General features: G+C 37.5%; 2 protein-coding genes across 5 annotated transcripts; both read left to right on the top strand.

Annotated features, from left to right (window-relative positions):
• Positions 1–324: 324 nt before the first annotated feature.
• Positions 325–6,492, top strand: LOC121796046 (DEAD-box ATP-dependent RNA helicase 40-like). 2 transcript variants are annotated; one of them, XM_042194748.1, is made up of 8 exons: positions 325–481; positions 1,023–2,302; positions 2,495–2,722; positions 3,036–3,104; positions 3,630–3,899; positions 3,987–4,337; positions 4,770–5,047; positions 5,221–6,492. In XM_042194748.1, the coding sequence occupies exons 2-8, from the start codon at positions 1,037–1,039 to the stop codon at positions 6,254–6,256; spliced, it is 3,498 nt and encodes a 1,165-aa protein (XP_042050682.1). In that variant the 5' UTR covers positions 325–481; positions 1,023–1,036; the 3' UTR covers positions 6,257–6,492. The 2 variants fall into 2 exon arrangements, with proteins under 2 accessions (XP_042050682.1, XP_042050683.1); XM_042194749.1 differs by having other exon boundaries at positions 328–481; positions 1,027–2,302.
• Positions 6,493–8,535: 2,043 nt separating this feature from the next.
• On the top strand, positions 8,536–13,188 carry LOC121796044 (YTH domain-containing protein ECT4-like). 3 transcript variants are annotated; one of them, XM_042194747.1, is made up of 8 exons: positions 8,539–8,843; positions 9,627–9,690; positions 9,853–9,991; positions 10,127–10,200; positions 10,278–10,751; positions 10,860–11,390; positions 11,529–11,741; positions 12,107–13,188. In XM_042194747.1, the coding sequence occupies exons 2-8, from the start codon at positions 9,643–9,645 to the stop codon at positions 12,731–12,733; spliced, it is 2,106 nt and encodes a 701-aa protein (XP_042050681.1). In that variant the 5' UTR covers positions 8,539–8,843; positions 9,627–9,642; the 3' UTR covers positions 12,734–13,188. The 3 variants fall into 3 exon arrangements, with proteins under 3 accessions (XP_042050679.1, XP_042050680.1, XP_042050681.1); XM_042194745.1 differs by having other exon boundaries at positions 8,536–8,843; positions 10,860–11,741; XM_042194746.1 differs by lacking the exon at positions 9,627–9,690 and having other exon boundaries at positions 8,537–8,843; positions 10,860–11,741.
• The last annotated feature ends 2,040 nt before the right edge of the window (positions 13,189–15,228 follow it).

Raw genomic sequence — 15,228 nt, 5'->3', positions numbered from 1 at the left:
TATAATACCAAACACAAGATTTGAAATTGAAGGCTTCAATTCCAATTCTAATTTCAATTCCAATTCGAATTTCAATTCCAATTCCAATTCCAATTCCAATTCCAATTCCAATTCCAATTCCAATTCCACACCTCTAATTCCGTGTACCAAACGCATCCTAAGGGTAAACTATAAAATGGGTAATTATTTAAATCGTAAAAGTGAAACAGTACTAAAAGGAATGAAAAAAATATTTGACATTATCTTAATATTCATTGGCTAACAAAGGAGGGGAGGCGGTTTCACAAGGAGAGCGTCGTAGGTGATTAATTCCCGCTCTGAACCCTAACCCAACCATCTGCATCAAAAATAAGCCTTATTGATCTTCATACAACAATAGCTCTCCTCTCTCCGCAGCAACGGGACTCAACAGTTTCTGTTCGATTTCGAGGGGGCGGAATCCAACAGATTGTTCTACCAGCTCGGGGCTCTCTCCCTAGAGGTGAGTGTTTTTTCCCAATAAAATTCATTGATGGTTGTTGTCTTGTGCCCGATTACATTTTGTTTAGGGATTAGACGGTTGACGAGATGGGTAAATATTCGATGAGAATAGGCTGTATATAATTAGTTATATTCCTTTTATCAGCTAGCTGTTGAAGTTCTTGGGTTATAAATGGGTTAATTAGCGATTTACTAAAATTATTCTTTTAATTGGTTGCTGCTGTTGGAGATTGGTTTATTGGCATGAGTTTGGAATTTATTGCGATTCTTTGTTGTCTAATTATGTGAGTAGGATGAAGATTCTTTGTTATATATATCAGCTGGTAGGAGGAGAGTTTCTGTTTTGTAATCATTATACTTTTGCTCTGGACTAGAAGTTTGTTTTACAATTTTTTTTATTATGAGGCATCTAATCTTTGCTCTAAACGAATGCTCAATTTTCACGTATCATTTCTGGAACTATGTTATTGACAATGAATTGTTATTTGTTATAATTGTGGTCATGGTGTTAGTTTTGATGTTGGGATCCTTATATGCTGTAGTTAGTTGAACTAGAATGGCCACTGCCGAGGCATCGCCTAGTACACTTGGGCCCAGATATGCTCCGGATGATCCAACTTTACCTGAACCTTGGAAAGGATTAATTGATGGAAGTACAGGTCTTTTATATTACTGGAATCCTGAGACAAATGTAACTCAGTACGAAAAACCCACGGCTCTGCCACCTCCTTTACCACTTGGGCCACCTCCTAAGATGAATCCTATCCCAGGTGCTAGAGCATTGCAGCCGGTGAATGTTCAAACCCCTCAAAGTCAGCAGAGTATACAGGCACAACCTTCACATGGGCATATCTCGAGCTCGTCTTTGCAGCCACAGGTAGCATCACAGACACCCCCTGGGCAGCTGCAGGGGTCTCATTTGGGGCCTGGAATGCAACATGGCCATTTAGCTCCAGAACAAGTCAGACCTCAAATGCCGCAACAACCTGGTCACCAACTGCCGTCTCAGATGGGGCAAATGCCTATGCAGTCAGGGCAACATGGGCATCCGCAGTCAATGCACCCAATGCCAATGCAACAGGGGCATCAAGCTCCTTATCCTTATATGCAGCCAATGACGCATGCTCAGCAGGGACAAATGTACCCTGGTGCACCGATGGGACCTCCACATGGTTTCCAGTTCACACATCAGCATCCACAATATACAATGCATCAACAGAAGATTCCCTCACAAGGGCCACCAAGTTCCTCTGAACATTCTCAGCATCTAATTCAGGGGCAACAGTTGCCACAGAAACAAGACCAAAAGATTGAACCTGGCCAGAGAGATGATACTGATTCTCAGCAGGGAAGACAGCCTGGGTTTTCTCCAGCACACCAGCAATTTATGCAGGGGCAACAATTTCCTCATCTCCGAGAGCAGAAAGCTGGAATTCCTCCTAGAGATGATGTTGAGAATCAGCAAGTAAATCAGGCTGGGTTTTCACCAGCTCAGAACTTGCCTCAGAAGATGAGCATGCAAGCAAACCAAAATACACAGTATGGTGGATCACTTGTTAACGTGCAACCAAACAACCCATCAGTGCATTTGCAGCAGACAGTGCCAGAGTTGGCACACCCACAACATGTTTCTGGGTTTCAAAATCATATTGGCTCAGGTACGATGCATGGCCAGCAGCAGAACCAGCCGCCTGTTGGGTCAAATATGCCCTATGAAGAAAACCAATTTGGAAGGCCTAAGAATCCGTATCTTTACAACACCCCCAAAGATCTCAATGTTGTACCTAATCAACCGCCATTTCCCCTGTCAAGAAACCAGCAGGTAAATTACTTTAGATACAAGAACGTGTACTTGTCAGAAGCAGCATGATGATATTTTCAATGAATAATCATCATAGTTTGACATGAATATGCATGGGAAGCATGCTTTATACGTATATAATTGCAAAAGCACCAAGTCAGAAGCAGTTTGATGATGCTGGGTGACTGATTCAATGATTCTTACTTTTATCAGGACCCTAGAATTGGAGATTTCCCTTCTCCAAATGTTGCACCAAATCTTCCAGGGAGATTGAATGTCCGGGGCCCACCTTTGCCTGGTGGCTTTGGTCATTCCCCAAGTGGCCATCAATTTCCAAACACTGCTATTGTGAGGCCTCCTGTAGCTATGATGGGACCTTCAGATTCTATTCATTTATCAGCTGCAGATATTTACCGACAAAAGCATGAAGTGACAGCCTCGGTTTGTATTCTTATAAATTATTTAACTCTACTTTTTTTTAACAAAGCGAATTCAATTGTGTCAAATGATGCATGAAACAGTATGAGTGACTAATTGCAATCTTGTCAAAAAAATTCTTCATTTTTGTTTAAATAATTGTGCTTAGTGCATTCTTGCATCTCCCCCCTTACTTTCTCTCTTGTTGTTCCTCATGTTCTTTTTTATATTAAATATATATACATAATTACATATATATATTTCAATCTTTAGAATGTTCATATACACTTTCTACTCGGAACTTGTGTGCTGACAATACTTGATTTAAAATATTCAGGGCGAAAATGTTCCTCCTCCATTTATGACATTTGAGGCTGCTGGTTTTCCACCGGAGCTACTGCAGGAAGTAAGTAGTTGAATCTACATTTGTTTAACTCTAATGATATCCATGAAAGAATTCTCCCTTTCTTGTTTCATTCACAAAAATCATACTTTTAGCTTATCATTTTTAACTTATCGCAGGTGCGATATCTGCTCCAGAGGAGGAGCACATGTCGTACGCTGCAGTGCTATGCTCATATCTATGCAGCAACTATTCTGACTTTTTGAGGCTGCAAAATGGGTTGTAGGAGCCTTTCTATAGCACTACTGCTTCATCCAATTCACACTATATGTGACTGGGATTTGTAGCTTATTCGCTCAGCTTCTCTTTTATTTGATCCATTTTTTGCCTCAAGTTGCTTCAGTAAGCAACTGCACACCTTTGAGTTTTGTTGAGCATTCACTTTGTTTCCTTGTTGTGCTCAATTTGTTTTTCTTGTTCTTCAACATCTTATGACTAGTGTAGGCTGAACTGCCCATATCGTATCGAGTTGCATACGTCTTAGCTATCAATCGTATTGAGCTTTGTCTTCTACTTGTATCATTGCAGATGCATGCTGCTGGTTTTGCTGCTCCTACACCAATTCAGGCACAATCATGGCCTATTGCTGAACAGAGCAGAGACATAGTTGCTATTGCAAAGACAGGTTCTGGGAAAACACTGGGATATTTGGTCCCTGCATTCTTTCACCTTAGGAAACTACGTAACAACCCTCAGAATGGCCCAACTGTGTTGGTCTTGGCTCCAACACGGGAGCTTGCCACTCAAATCCAGGATGAAGCAATTAAATTTGGCCGATCATCTAGAGTCTCTTGCACGGTAGATAGTCTGTCTTTTTATTCTTGTCTATAATAGTTCAATCACAATTTCAAATGGTTGGAGGATGGCTGACTTGTTCCATTTCAGTGTTTGTATGGTGGTGCTTCAAAAGGCGCACAATTGAAAGAGCTAGACCGGGGAGCAGATATTGTTGTGGCAACTCCTGGAAGACTCAATGACATCCTTGAAATGAAGAGGATTGACTTTAGGCAGGTCTCCCTCCTTGTTCTGGATGAGGCTGATAGAATGTTGGACATGGGATTTGAGCCGCAAATTCGCAAGATTGTCAATGAGATTCCACCAAGAAGGCAAACTCTTATGTACACTGCAACATGGCCAAAAGAAGTTCGAAAAATAGCAAGTGACCTTCTTGTGAATCCTGTTCAGGTTAATATTGGCAGGGTTGACGAACTTGCTGCAAATAAGTCCATTACACAGGTATTTTGTGACTTTTTTTTATTGGCCATCGTAATTGGATCTGAATTTTGAGTGATAAATTCCACGTCTTTGGGGATGTTCATACTATTAGGATTTATATTTTGCTGTTTGTTCTATGCATGATTTTGACTGATATATTTGTATGGTCAAATTCTCATGTGTTTTAAACCATTATGCATCCTTTCTTATAAAATTGAGGGCAAATTAGTTGCGAAACACAACATTGGCTGTGTTGGTTCTATCCATTGCCAGTCTGTTACTTTTGCTATAATCATGGACCTAAATTGTTTCTTCAGATCTTAAAGCTCATTTTATGGTGTCTCCATGTTACTTATCTCTGGGTCTTATAACTTGTAATTTATGACTGAAAATGGTTTTCCCTTTCTTCCTAGTATTTTTCTTTCCATTGATGAAAGATGTGCTTCTTTGCAGCATGTTGAACTAGTTCCTGATATGGACAAACAGAGACGCTTGGAGCAAATTCTTAGATCCCAAGAACCTGGCTCCAAAATCATTATATTCTGTTCCACTAAAAAGTTGTGTGACCATCTTGCGCGTAGTCTTGGGCGTAATTTTGGTGCTGCTGCAATTCATGGAGACAAATCTCAAGGAGAGAGAGATTGGGTTTTGAATCAGTTCCGGAATGGGCGGTCTCCAATTCTTGTTGCTACTGATGTTGCAGCGCGAGGGCTTGATATAAGAGATATAAGGTCAGGAACTACACTTGTGCTGCATTGGTTTTCATGCCTGGAAGTGCAGCATTTGGTTTACTTCATTGGGTTAAATCATATTTCTTAGTTGAAACATTTAAATACCTGCCCTCTTGCTTTTTATCACCAGCTGTGTGTTTTTAGCTGCATTGTTGGTTTTCTCATATCTACAGGGTAGTGATCAATTATGACTTCCCTACTGGTGTTGAAGACTATGTTCATCGCATTGGACGAACGGGGAGAGCTGGTGCTTCAGGAATCTCCTTTACATTCTTCTCAGAGCAGGACTGGAAACATGCTCCTGATCTTGTCAAAGTTTTGGAGGGGGCCAACCAAGCGGTGCCTCCGGAAATAAGGGACATAGCATTACGAGGTGGGCCCGGATTTGGCAAGGATCGTGGCATGATGAATCGTTTTGAGCCTTCTGATGGTGGTGGTGGGCGTTGGGATTCTGGTGGTCGTGGTGGCCGTGGCGGGATGAGAGATGGTGGGTTTGGTGGACGCGGAGGGATGAGGGAAGGTGGTTTTGGTGGATGGGGTGGGATGAGAGATGGTGGGTTTGGAGGACGTGGAGGGATGAGAGAGAGTGGCCTTGGAGGGCGTGGAGGGATTAGTATGAGGGATGGAAATTTTGGTGGTCGTGGTGGTGGGAGGGACGACAGCTTTGGCGGTGCTTCAGGTCCTCGTGGTGGTTGGGACAGAGGTGGCCGTGGTGGACACGATCGTCTCAATAACTTTGATGGACGAGGACGGGGTGCTAGAGGGAGGGGGCGAGGAAGATTTGATAGCAACAGAAGAGATGGCAACTCAGACAGAAGTAGAGGTAGGAGTTTTAGCCGCAGTCCTGATAGAGTTCGAACGTGGGATGTTAGTCGGAGCTCAAGTAGAAGTAGAAGCAGAAGCAGAAGCCGGGGCAGGAGCCGGAGTTATAGCAGAAGTCGTAGCCGGAGCAGAAGCTGGTCACGTAGCCGTAGTCCAAGGAGCAGCCGCAGTCGCAGCCCAAGATACAACCGAAGCCGGAGTCGAAGTTATGAGAGATACGAGAGAAAGCCAAGGAAATCCAAGTTTGATCAGATGGACCCAGATGCTGGAATTGGAATGCTGCCAATTGCTCCTGTTGCATCGCAGCAAGTTCCAGCCGTTGCAGCTGGTGATCTCGGCCTCCCCGCTGGGGCAACCGTGCCGAGCAACCCGCATTCGGAGCTGTAGGGGTGGGTATATGCCGATTGTGAGTTCAGCAGTCTATATCTTTGAAGTTGTTCCCAAGAAGAAGTAGTTGGAAGAAATTTTGGGGTTTGACTCAATTTCGTGCTTACTATTTACGCGGGAGATATGATATGAGAATTAACGCGTTGTAGCATTTTATTTTTTAATATTTTAATTCTGGTGATATATTCTATGGTATAATATATTTTATATATACCTCCCCTAGAATTTTCAGCCTATCTATTTACTTCATGCATTTATTTGCAAGAATTGTCGAGGTTTTCCAAAAATTTACAGACGCTGACGATGGTAATGCTCATTTTTGTTTCTTCGTTTTACTTGTGTTGTTTTTAGGAAATTTTTAATGTAATATATGCCATTTTATTTTTATTATTTGTATTGTACGGGTGTAATATTCGGAATATTCTATCTTGATATATTTTAATTGAAATTCTATAATGCTCCCATTAAACTAACCAACCAATTTGTTTTGTTTCTCCCTTAAAAAATCAAACTGGACATAACCGTCAATCGAACACATTATTATATTACCATTGGAAAGGACAAAATTCAAATTAGGGATTTTTACATCTAACAACGAGGCCATGGAAATTGACAGCACACAACCACGTAGCCGTTGACGATGGAGAGTCATCGCTGAACTTGCGGAAGATGAGATTGTCGAGGACCTTGGTGGGAAAGAGGTACCGACGGTGAGATTTTTTGACGTAAACGAGGTGGTGGAGGTCCTTAACGTTGGCGGAGAAATCAAATGATTCAAAGTGAAACACGAGCCCTAGCGTATTGATTTTTGGGGATAGATTAACATTTTAATTTTACTTTGTTTATAGTCTTAAATATCGTTGAGGTTTTGTTCACCATCTAGTGTATCCACATAGGATAATCGACAAGTCATGCCACTTTAATTTGTGAGAAAACCATTGAGATGAGAAATTAATACATTATGACTACTTTTTAAGTTAATGGAAAAAACAAGATTTCAGCCAAAATTTGTAGTTTTATTCTTAAATACATATTATTATTATTTAAAGTGTTAATTGCCTATGAATATACTCAAATTATACTTAAATTTATATTTTTAACACTATAATTTTGGTTAAATGAGTAATTTATAATTTGAAAACGTGGCATGATTCCAAATCTCATTGACCAATAACTCAAATTTTGTGAATCTGGAGAACGATCTATAGGTACTGCTAAAATGTTTAATGATAGTTTTATAATGAATTTTTGCCTACTAATAGTAATCAACCAAAAATTATTACAATCAATTAATTTGATATATAATTCGTGCATCTAGGCAACTAATCATTGTGCAAATATAATTTGAATTTGAACCAGTGTTTTAAAAATCGCACCGGACTGGTTCGCCTTATAAAACCGGTACCTAGTCCGGTCTGGTCACCTTATAAAACCGTCAGCATGTTCAGCCGTTTTGAACCGGGTGAGACTGCTGGTTGGTCCGGTTTTTTCAATTGTAAGGCTTTTTTGAAAAAATTGTCCCCAAAGGGATTCAAACCCCATACCTGTTGGACCGAAGCCCAACTCCCATGCCACACTGTACCACTCGAATTATTATGATATAACCATAACTTTAATTATACTTACAAGTAAAATTTCGCTTATTTCAGTAAACTCATTAATAATATTATTTATTATTTTTTAAAACCAACTAATTAATTCTATTATTCTATTATTATGTGTATAAGTTATTTACTAAACTTTAACACTAATATTTTATCATTCACTAAATTTTAATATTAACATAAATTATGTATATAAGTTTTAATATTTTAAGTAAATATTAAAATTCCATTGCACTTATCATTAACTAAGTTTAATAGCATTTCATTATTCACTAAAATTTAATTTTATAATTATAGATTTTGATCAAAATTCAACATATATTGTTATAAAATTATATAATTATATAATATATATTTAATTACATATGCTACAGTAAAACGGTCCCACCAGTGGTTGAATCGGTCCGACCAATTGAATCATCAACCAATAGCTTCACCGATTCACTTAGTGGTCCGATTTTTAAAACATTGATTTGAACTCTAGAGTCATCGCTCCATCAATTATATATGCTGAGCTGTCGAATTGATGAATTTTATTTTTGCATGATAATTGTTTGGATTTTGGCATGGAATGTTCTAAATTAGCCATATAGACCTAGACTTATAGCACCACGTATATTAAATAAATATTGAATGTTACTTCGCTACTAAGGTGGGAAGCTAAATTGAAATTGAAACGCGTGTATATATTCTACAAGATTCCTCTGCGTGTAGACGTCGTTCCTCTTCTGCCACCCAATTATCTCTCTCTATCAAGCTTTCATTTCTCCGCACTCGACCGCCTTTTATTTCCTCTCTCTAGGGTTTTAACGAGTGGGCAAAGGGGGAAAATTAGTGACTACTGCAATTAATTCACGCAGATTGATTTTGGGGAAATTCATACCCATGTTACCAGAAATTAGGAATTTAATTCCGCCGCTCTCTACTTTGATCCTTCAACTGCTTTCTTCGTCTATCATGGATTAAATCCCCTCCTTCCTTCGGTGCGTTTCTCTTCCGTCCTATCCCTATTTTCTTTTGTTCTTTGTTTGAAGATTCCACGTTCTTATGATTTTTAGGTTTATTCACGTGTTCTGAATTTAATTTTAATTCCTGTTTATTTTTATGCCTGAATGTTTCTGCGCGGATCGTGTTTTTGTCGATAGCTCTATTTAGTTAGGGGGAGTTGTGAGCGTTGACCGTGTTTCCTTTGCTGTAGATTGATCGGATTGCGAACTTTTTTTTTTATAAATTTTGTTCAGTAAAGAGAATGTGCTCATGAATTTTAGGGTTTCTTGCGGAGGGGGTTACGCAGTAAGATTTTGTTTTGGGTGATTGCAATGTTGGGATTGTAGTGGTGTTGAGCTCTCACTAGCTGAACTCATTGTCTTTCTTTCCATTGCGCTTGACCTTTAATAAGGCTGTTAGTCACTGCTATGTAGTAGTTGGTTGACAGGAAATTATTTTTTGCTTCATAGGGATGTTATAGTTATAATCCTAAGTATAAGAAATCGAAGCCACATTAAGGCCGGTCGCAATATTATGACTGCGCGCTCCTAAATTTGCTACTCATGTAACATTCACATGTTGCAATAATTGGTGCTTTATTTTCAATTCCTCTGGTGGCTTTAAATGTAATTTTCTTTAATTTAGGTCTTCTAGTTGAAGTTTGATATCTGATTTTCTTTTTGTCATCACACTTATTTGCTATAATTGATGTTTTAGAACCAAGGCTACAGTCCTTCCTGTAGCTACCATGTCTTAAAAATAGCAGTTTGTCTTTTTAGGGTGGCAAGTCCTGGGATGGAAGTGTACAAAGTTCCTGATCAAGGACTTGCTGATACTTACCTGGTAATTTTTATAGCTTAGTCTTCCATTATGTCTGGTCATATGTTCAATTCTCCATTTAAAGGGGGGCAACCTTGTGTGCGTGCTTCTCTTGCTTCGTTCTTTTCATACATTTTAGATATCATTTTTCTTTCTTCTAACTATAACCATTTTTTATTTTCATAGATTCAAGGTGCTGAGTCAAACCCACAGCCTGATCAGTTTGGACTATACGGATCCATGTATAACGAGGGAGCACCTGACTATATTATCGACCAGGGCTTGTATTATCCTACTGGAACCAACTATGGGTACATCTGTACAGGTATAATTTGATTTTACTTCCCGTATCAAAGTTGAGTTGCATATAATACTTTAATACTCACTGATAGAATGAGTTGGCAGTATAAGAAGTGGTGTTAGGTACCTTGAATGTAATGACAATTCCTATGTTTTTTAGGCTATGAACCAACCATGGAGTGGGAAGATCAGCATAGGTTTTTCGGTGTAGACAATCAAGACATTCATTATACAGTGAGTATCTTACTTGTAATACACATTTTTATACTCCATGGGGTTTAAAGATATTAAATCTAGTTCTTTTCTCACAGGTTGCGGCAAATGAGAACATGCCATATGCATATTATTCTCCCAATTATGGATATGGGCAAACTCCTTTTAACCCATACAATCCTTATATTCCTGGTGCTGTAATAGGAGCTGATGGATCAATTATACCAGCACAACAATACTATGCCCTTCCCTCATATGAAAATCCTGTAACATCGGCGTCATACCTGCCTGTAGTTTTCCAGCCAAGGCCTGATGTTGTTGCTAATGGGACTGTAGATTCATTCATTGATACTGGTGGATCTTTTAACAAGGCTGATGGTCTAGGTTCTAAACGTAATTCGGCTCAGAATACTCCTAATTCCTCATTAAGCGCAATGGGTGATGCCTCTGGTCGAAAAAACTCCTTCGTGAAGACGTCTGAAGGTAGGGTGAATGTGGGGACTGGCAAGCAGCATCCATCAAGTAATACTTCTGGTAGTATTACAAGTCAAGCTGCACAGCAGATTTCCCAGGTCAGAGTTCATTTTTTATCTTTTATAGAACTAGCTGTGTCTTTGTGGATAGTTGCTATTGTTATTGCACCCATTGCTTATACCTTTCCTGCAAAATTTTATTTTTAGATTAGAGGCCCTCAAGGCACAGAGAATGGTTTACGTGGTAAAGCATCAGCTGTCAGTAGTCAGTTGAAGACTGCTTTTACCTCTGGAAATGGATCATCTACTTTCGAATCGAGCAATTATTCTCATGCATCTGTAAATAAAGTGAAGCCCAACATATTCAGTGGGAGGGCTCTTGATGAAAGAGCTGGTCCTGATATATTGAGCAACCAGAATAGTGAGTCCAGGATGAGCAAATCAAAGAATCAATTGGTTGTTAAAGCCTATACTACAAGGGCTGGAAATCCTGATGCACAAGGAAACATCATTATCTCTAGAGATCATTATAACAGAATTGATTTTCCAGTGGAATATGCAAATGCAAAGTTTTTCGTAATCAAGTCATATAGCGAGGATGATGTGCATAAGAGTATCAAGTATAATGTGTGGTCGTCCACTCCCAATGGAAACAAGAAGCTTAATGCTGCATATGAAGATGCCAAGAGAATATCTGTTGGAGACTCTAGAGGCTGCCCCATCTTCCTCTTCTTTTCTGTCAGTAATTGTTTTTGCACACTATACTTAAAGCTACTTCCTAATGATTTGTTTGATGTTTTTATGAGATTGAGTATTTTATTAACCTTAATTCATGTGATGGTATTGACTGATACATTCTCTCTCTGTGAAATTAAGGTTAATGCTAGTGGCCAGTTCTGTGGTATTGCAGAAATGACTGGCCCAGTGGATTTCCATAGAGATATGGATTTCTGGCAGCAAGATAAATGGAGCGGAAGCTTTCCTGTGAAGTGGCACATCATAAAAGATTTGCCAAACCCAAATTTTAGGCACATCATATTGGAGAACAATGAGAACAAGCCAGTGACTAACAGCAGAGACACACAAGAGGTATTTATAGCTGTCACTTCTTTGTCCTATATATTGTTAAAAGCCAAGTGCTAAACCATATATTGTGTGAAGAAGTGTTTTATTTTGCTTTTTTTAAAGCTCCCATTTCATCAAAAGCCCTATTAGGTGCAACCTTAGTAGTTAGATTATGCACTCCTAGTTTTCATATGATAGTTACTCAGTAGAAAAGAAGCCATACTATTTTTAAACATATGGCGTGCTAGTCGGTTGTGCTGAACTGTGCAAGGTTAGGGTGTTGGAATGAAAAAATATTGCTTATGCAGTTGTATTGTATGTTAAATAAGTTTCTGTCAGATTTCTGGTATAAATAATTTACCGTGAATTATGTTTATGATGATTTTCAGATAAGCTTCAAGAAGGGCTTGGAAATGCTTAAAATATTCAAAGGTCATACGTCAAAGACATCCCTACTTGATGACTTCATGTACTATGAAAATCGACAGCGGATTTTGCAGGGAGAGAGAGCTAGGCTTTTCATTAAGAGCTATGAAAATCCATATCTTGGTCCATTATTGGATCCTCCTCGCAAGCTTCAGACGGTTCACGATTTTCCCCCTATTAGCGATGTAAATGCTGCCAAACAAAATACCAATAATTCAAGTATGGCGAACAAAAAGGAAGTTCCTTCAAGTGCTGTGTCAACTTGCTCCACGAACGACCATGTTGAGCCCAAAGGGAAAAATTCCTCGGGTACTAATCCATACAATGTAGCAAGTGTCCCTGGGAGCTGTGAAGGCTTAGTGGATAAAGTGCCGAATGCAGTTGATGAACTTAAAATTAGCGGATTGAACATACATTCAGATGAGCCGGGTTCAGGGCCTACTGGGGCAGTATCTAACAAAACAAACAGTGAGATGGTAAATGTTGTCACTATAGGGTCAATGCCGGTCAAAGTTGTTGATACGGAGTCTTCTGGTTTTTTGACAGTCGGAACAATTCCTCTGGATCCAAGAAATCTCCTACATGAGTAGGTGAAGGGGGACGGTGCATTTGTGGGGGGGGGGGGTTATGCTGCATGAAGGTGGATTTGGATGGTTTACCTAATTGTTTGAAATGTTGTTTACAAAGTCCCCGGGGAGCTCTGCGTTTCTATTGTATAATTGAGTGTATCATACTCGGTCATGGCTTCTGTTTTGGAATTTCAGCATCAGAACCTCCGGGGGTGGATGGCGCACAGTTTTCTTCATCTCTCTTTCGTCTGGGTGAGAAGAATGAAGAGATTCCATTTAACTAAATTGAAACGTTAAATACTGATGTTATTTTTTTCCATTTTCTTTAGCGGGAGTGGGGTGGCCTTGGTCTTTTGGCTGAGGGTGATGCTGCTTTTCTATTTCCCGTTTAACTCCTTGTTTTTTGCCTTTTGGTTTCCATCTTTACAGAAGTTATATCCAAGAGAAAAAGAAAATAAAAAATTTACGTTCATGCACTCTCTCTCTGAATAACTTCATAGTTCATGTTGTGTTGTAAGATTTGTTTCTTTAAATTGTATTGTTATTATTCCTTCAATTTTATGTTTCTGATGAATCTGGTCAGGTAGTATGAAATATTTTAGGTAGAGAAGAAATGGTTACCCTAAGGTAAATACATATGTAAACGGTCTGGTTATGTACGTGTCTATTTAATATTTTGACTCGAGTTTCATGGTTCTTTAATTCGCAGTTGTGCGAATGAATAATATTCGAGAAATTGGTGGCGCTAAAAAAGGTGTCAAAACTTGCACCTTCCACGAATTGGAATCGCTTCGTAACCGTACAAAACAGTTCAGTCAACCTATAACAAAAACATTGTTTAAGCCGCCCTGTCACTGACACTGTCCATAAATGTCCAATAATTATTTACAGAAATTTGATTTCTCATTTATTTTTACACTATTTGGATTACTAAAATTTCATCCAAAGGAAAAGAAAAACAACTACAAAAACAAAAAAGAAAAATGGTTTCAGACTTTCAGTCCAGCATGGATTAAGTTTTTGGGCACGGTTATATACATAAATAAAGTGGTATTAGTATAAAAGTAGTATGTATTTCGTAAAATTAATACTAACATAATTGCTCTAAAAATGAGTTATTTACTAACAGAAATGAGTTATTTACTTTTTTAGTTAAAATTTGAGTATTATACATTTTTGCTCTTTTATTTTATTCTCTCTCCTATTTTATTGTATCTTCACTCATCAACTTTTTTTCTCTCATACTTTATTTTCCCATCTACTTTATAAGTATAATTTTTTAAAAATTTCGTGTCCAAAAGAAACATTTTGAACTCTCGGCCATGAGGGGACATGAGGTAGTACTATTGGTCAAATCAAGAGAAAATATATCGGCCCGGTCCGACTATGGAAAATGAGTAGTAATCATACAATAATGGGATAATTTGAGATATTAATTAACTCAAGGGATCTGTCAACGAATTTGTCTTGTTCATTTTTAGGAATAATAACCATTTAATTACCAAATTTAGTCAAAGTTAAAGTTCAAAAATCAAAATAAAGCATTTTATTAAAATTGGTTATATTTATTCTTTTATTTTCTTCTTTTTTTCTGCTATTATATTGTCATTTTTAGTATTAATCGATGCCCATTTATGCATAAATGAGAAATTGAGAAAAGCTGAGATTCACATTTAATATTACAATTCCAAACTTAGATTAATTTAAATAATTATTACTACTATTCATTTTTTTATTAGGACGATTTTTTCTAAAGAGTGAACTTCGCAAGTGGTCCATAAACTATGCGTTTCGCATGAAAACGTACATGAACTTTAAAAATATTATGGGTAGTCCGTGAACTAAGGTATAATCGCATCTATGGTACTTTTTCACTATTCATCACAATTTTGCATAAAAAATGCCCTAAAGGCATAAAGGGCATTTTTAGACTTTCATATCTAGGTATTGGATATGATATTTTTTATCTCTCTCTTGAGTATTGAATATGATATTTTCTTATAGTTTGAGTATCTGAAATGATATTTTTTCATTTCACTTTATATCAGATCTTTTTTCTCTTTCTATTTCTAAAACTTTTAGAAAATAAAAAAATTAAAATAAAAAATACTATGAAATTTTTATATAAATTAATTATAAAAATAATATTATAAATATAATTTTAAAATAACCTATAGCTAAATTTAATTTTGATTGTGATCTAATTATTTTTTAATATAAAATTAAAAAAATTTGGACTTTAGAAAATTTAATTTTTAATATTAAAAAAATATTTAAATCAAAATCAAAATTAAATTTAGTTATAAATTATTTTGATGATTAAATTTATAAATTTTTTATTATTAATACATTTAAGAATTTCATACTATTATTTTTTATTTTAGTTTTTTAATTTATAATAATTTAAGTGACAGAGAGAAAGAGTATTTGGCGTAAAGTGATTGAAAAAGTGAAGTAAAAAACAGAAGTATCATTTTAGGTATTCATACTATAAAAAAATATTATATGCATATCCA

The sequence above is a fragment of the Salvia splendens genome, chromosome 3 (assembly GCF_004379255.2).
Source record: "Salvia splendens isolate huo1 chromosome 3, SspV2, whole genome shotgun sequence".
NCBI lineage: Eukaryota > Viridiplantae > Streptophyta > Magnoliopsida > Lamiales > Lamiaceae > Salvia > Salvia splendens.
The sequence above is the reverse complement of the archived record's forward strand: the minus strand, read 5'-3'. Positions and strand labels throughout refer to the sequence as shown.

Bases quoted from the DNA above. Each gene is read 5' to 3' on its own strand.
- LOC121796046 (XM_042194748.1), top strand. From the start codon at position 1,037: ATGGCCACTGCCGAGGCATCGCCTAGTACACTTGGGCCCAGATATGCT. The intron at 3,105-3,629 runs GTAAGTAGTTGA...GTATCATTGCAG, and splicing joins CACCGGAGCTACTGCAGGAA to ATGCATGCTGCTGGTTTTGC. The intron at 5,048-5,220 runs GTCAGGAACTAC...TCATATCTACAG, and splicing joins CTTGATATAAGAGATATAAG to GGTAGTGATCAATTATGACT.
- LOC121796044 (XM_042194745.1), top strand. From the start codon at position 9,643: ATGGAAGTGTACAAAGTTCCTGATCAAGGACTTGCTGATACTTACCTG. The intron at 9,691-9,852 runs GTAATTTTTATA...TTATTTTCATAG, and splicing joins GACTTGCTGATACTTACCTG to ATTCAAGGTGCTGAGTCAAA. The intron at 9,992-10,126 runs GTATAATTTGAT...TATGTTTTTTAG, and splicing joins CTATGGGTACATCTGTACAG to GCTATGAACCAACCATGGAG.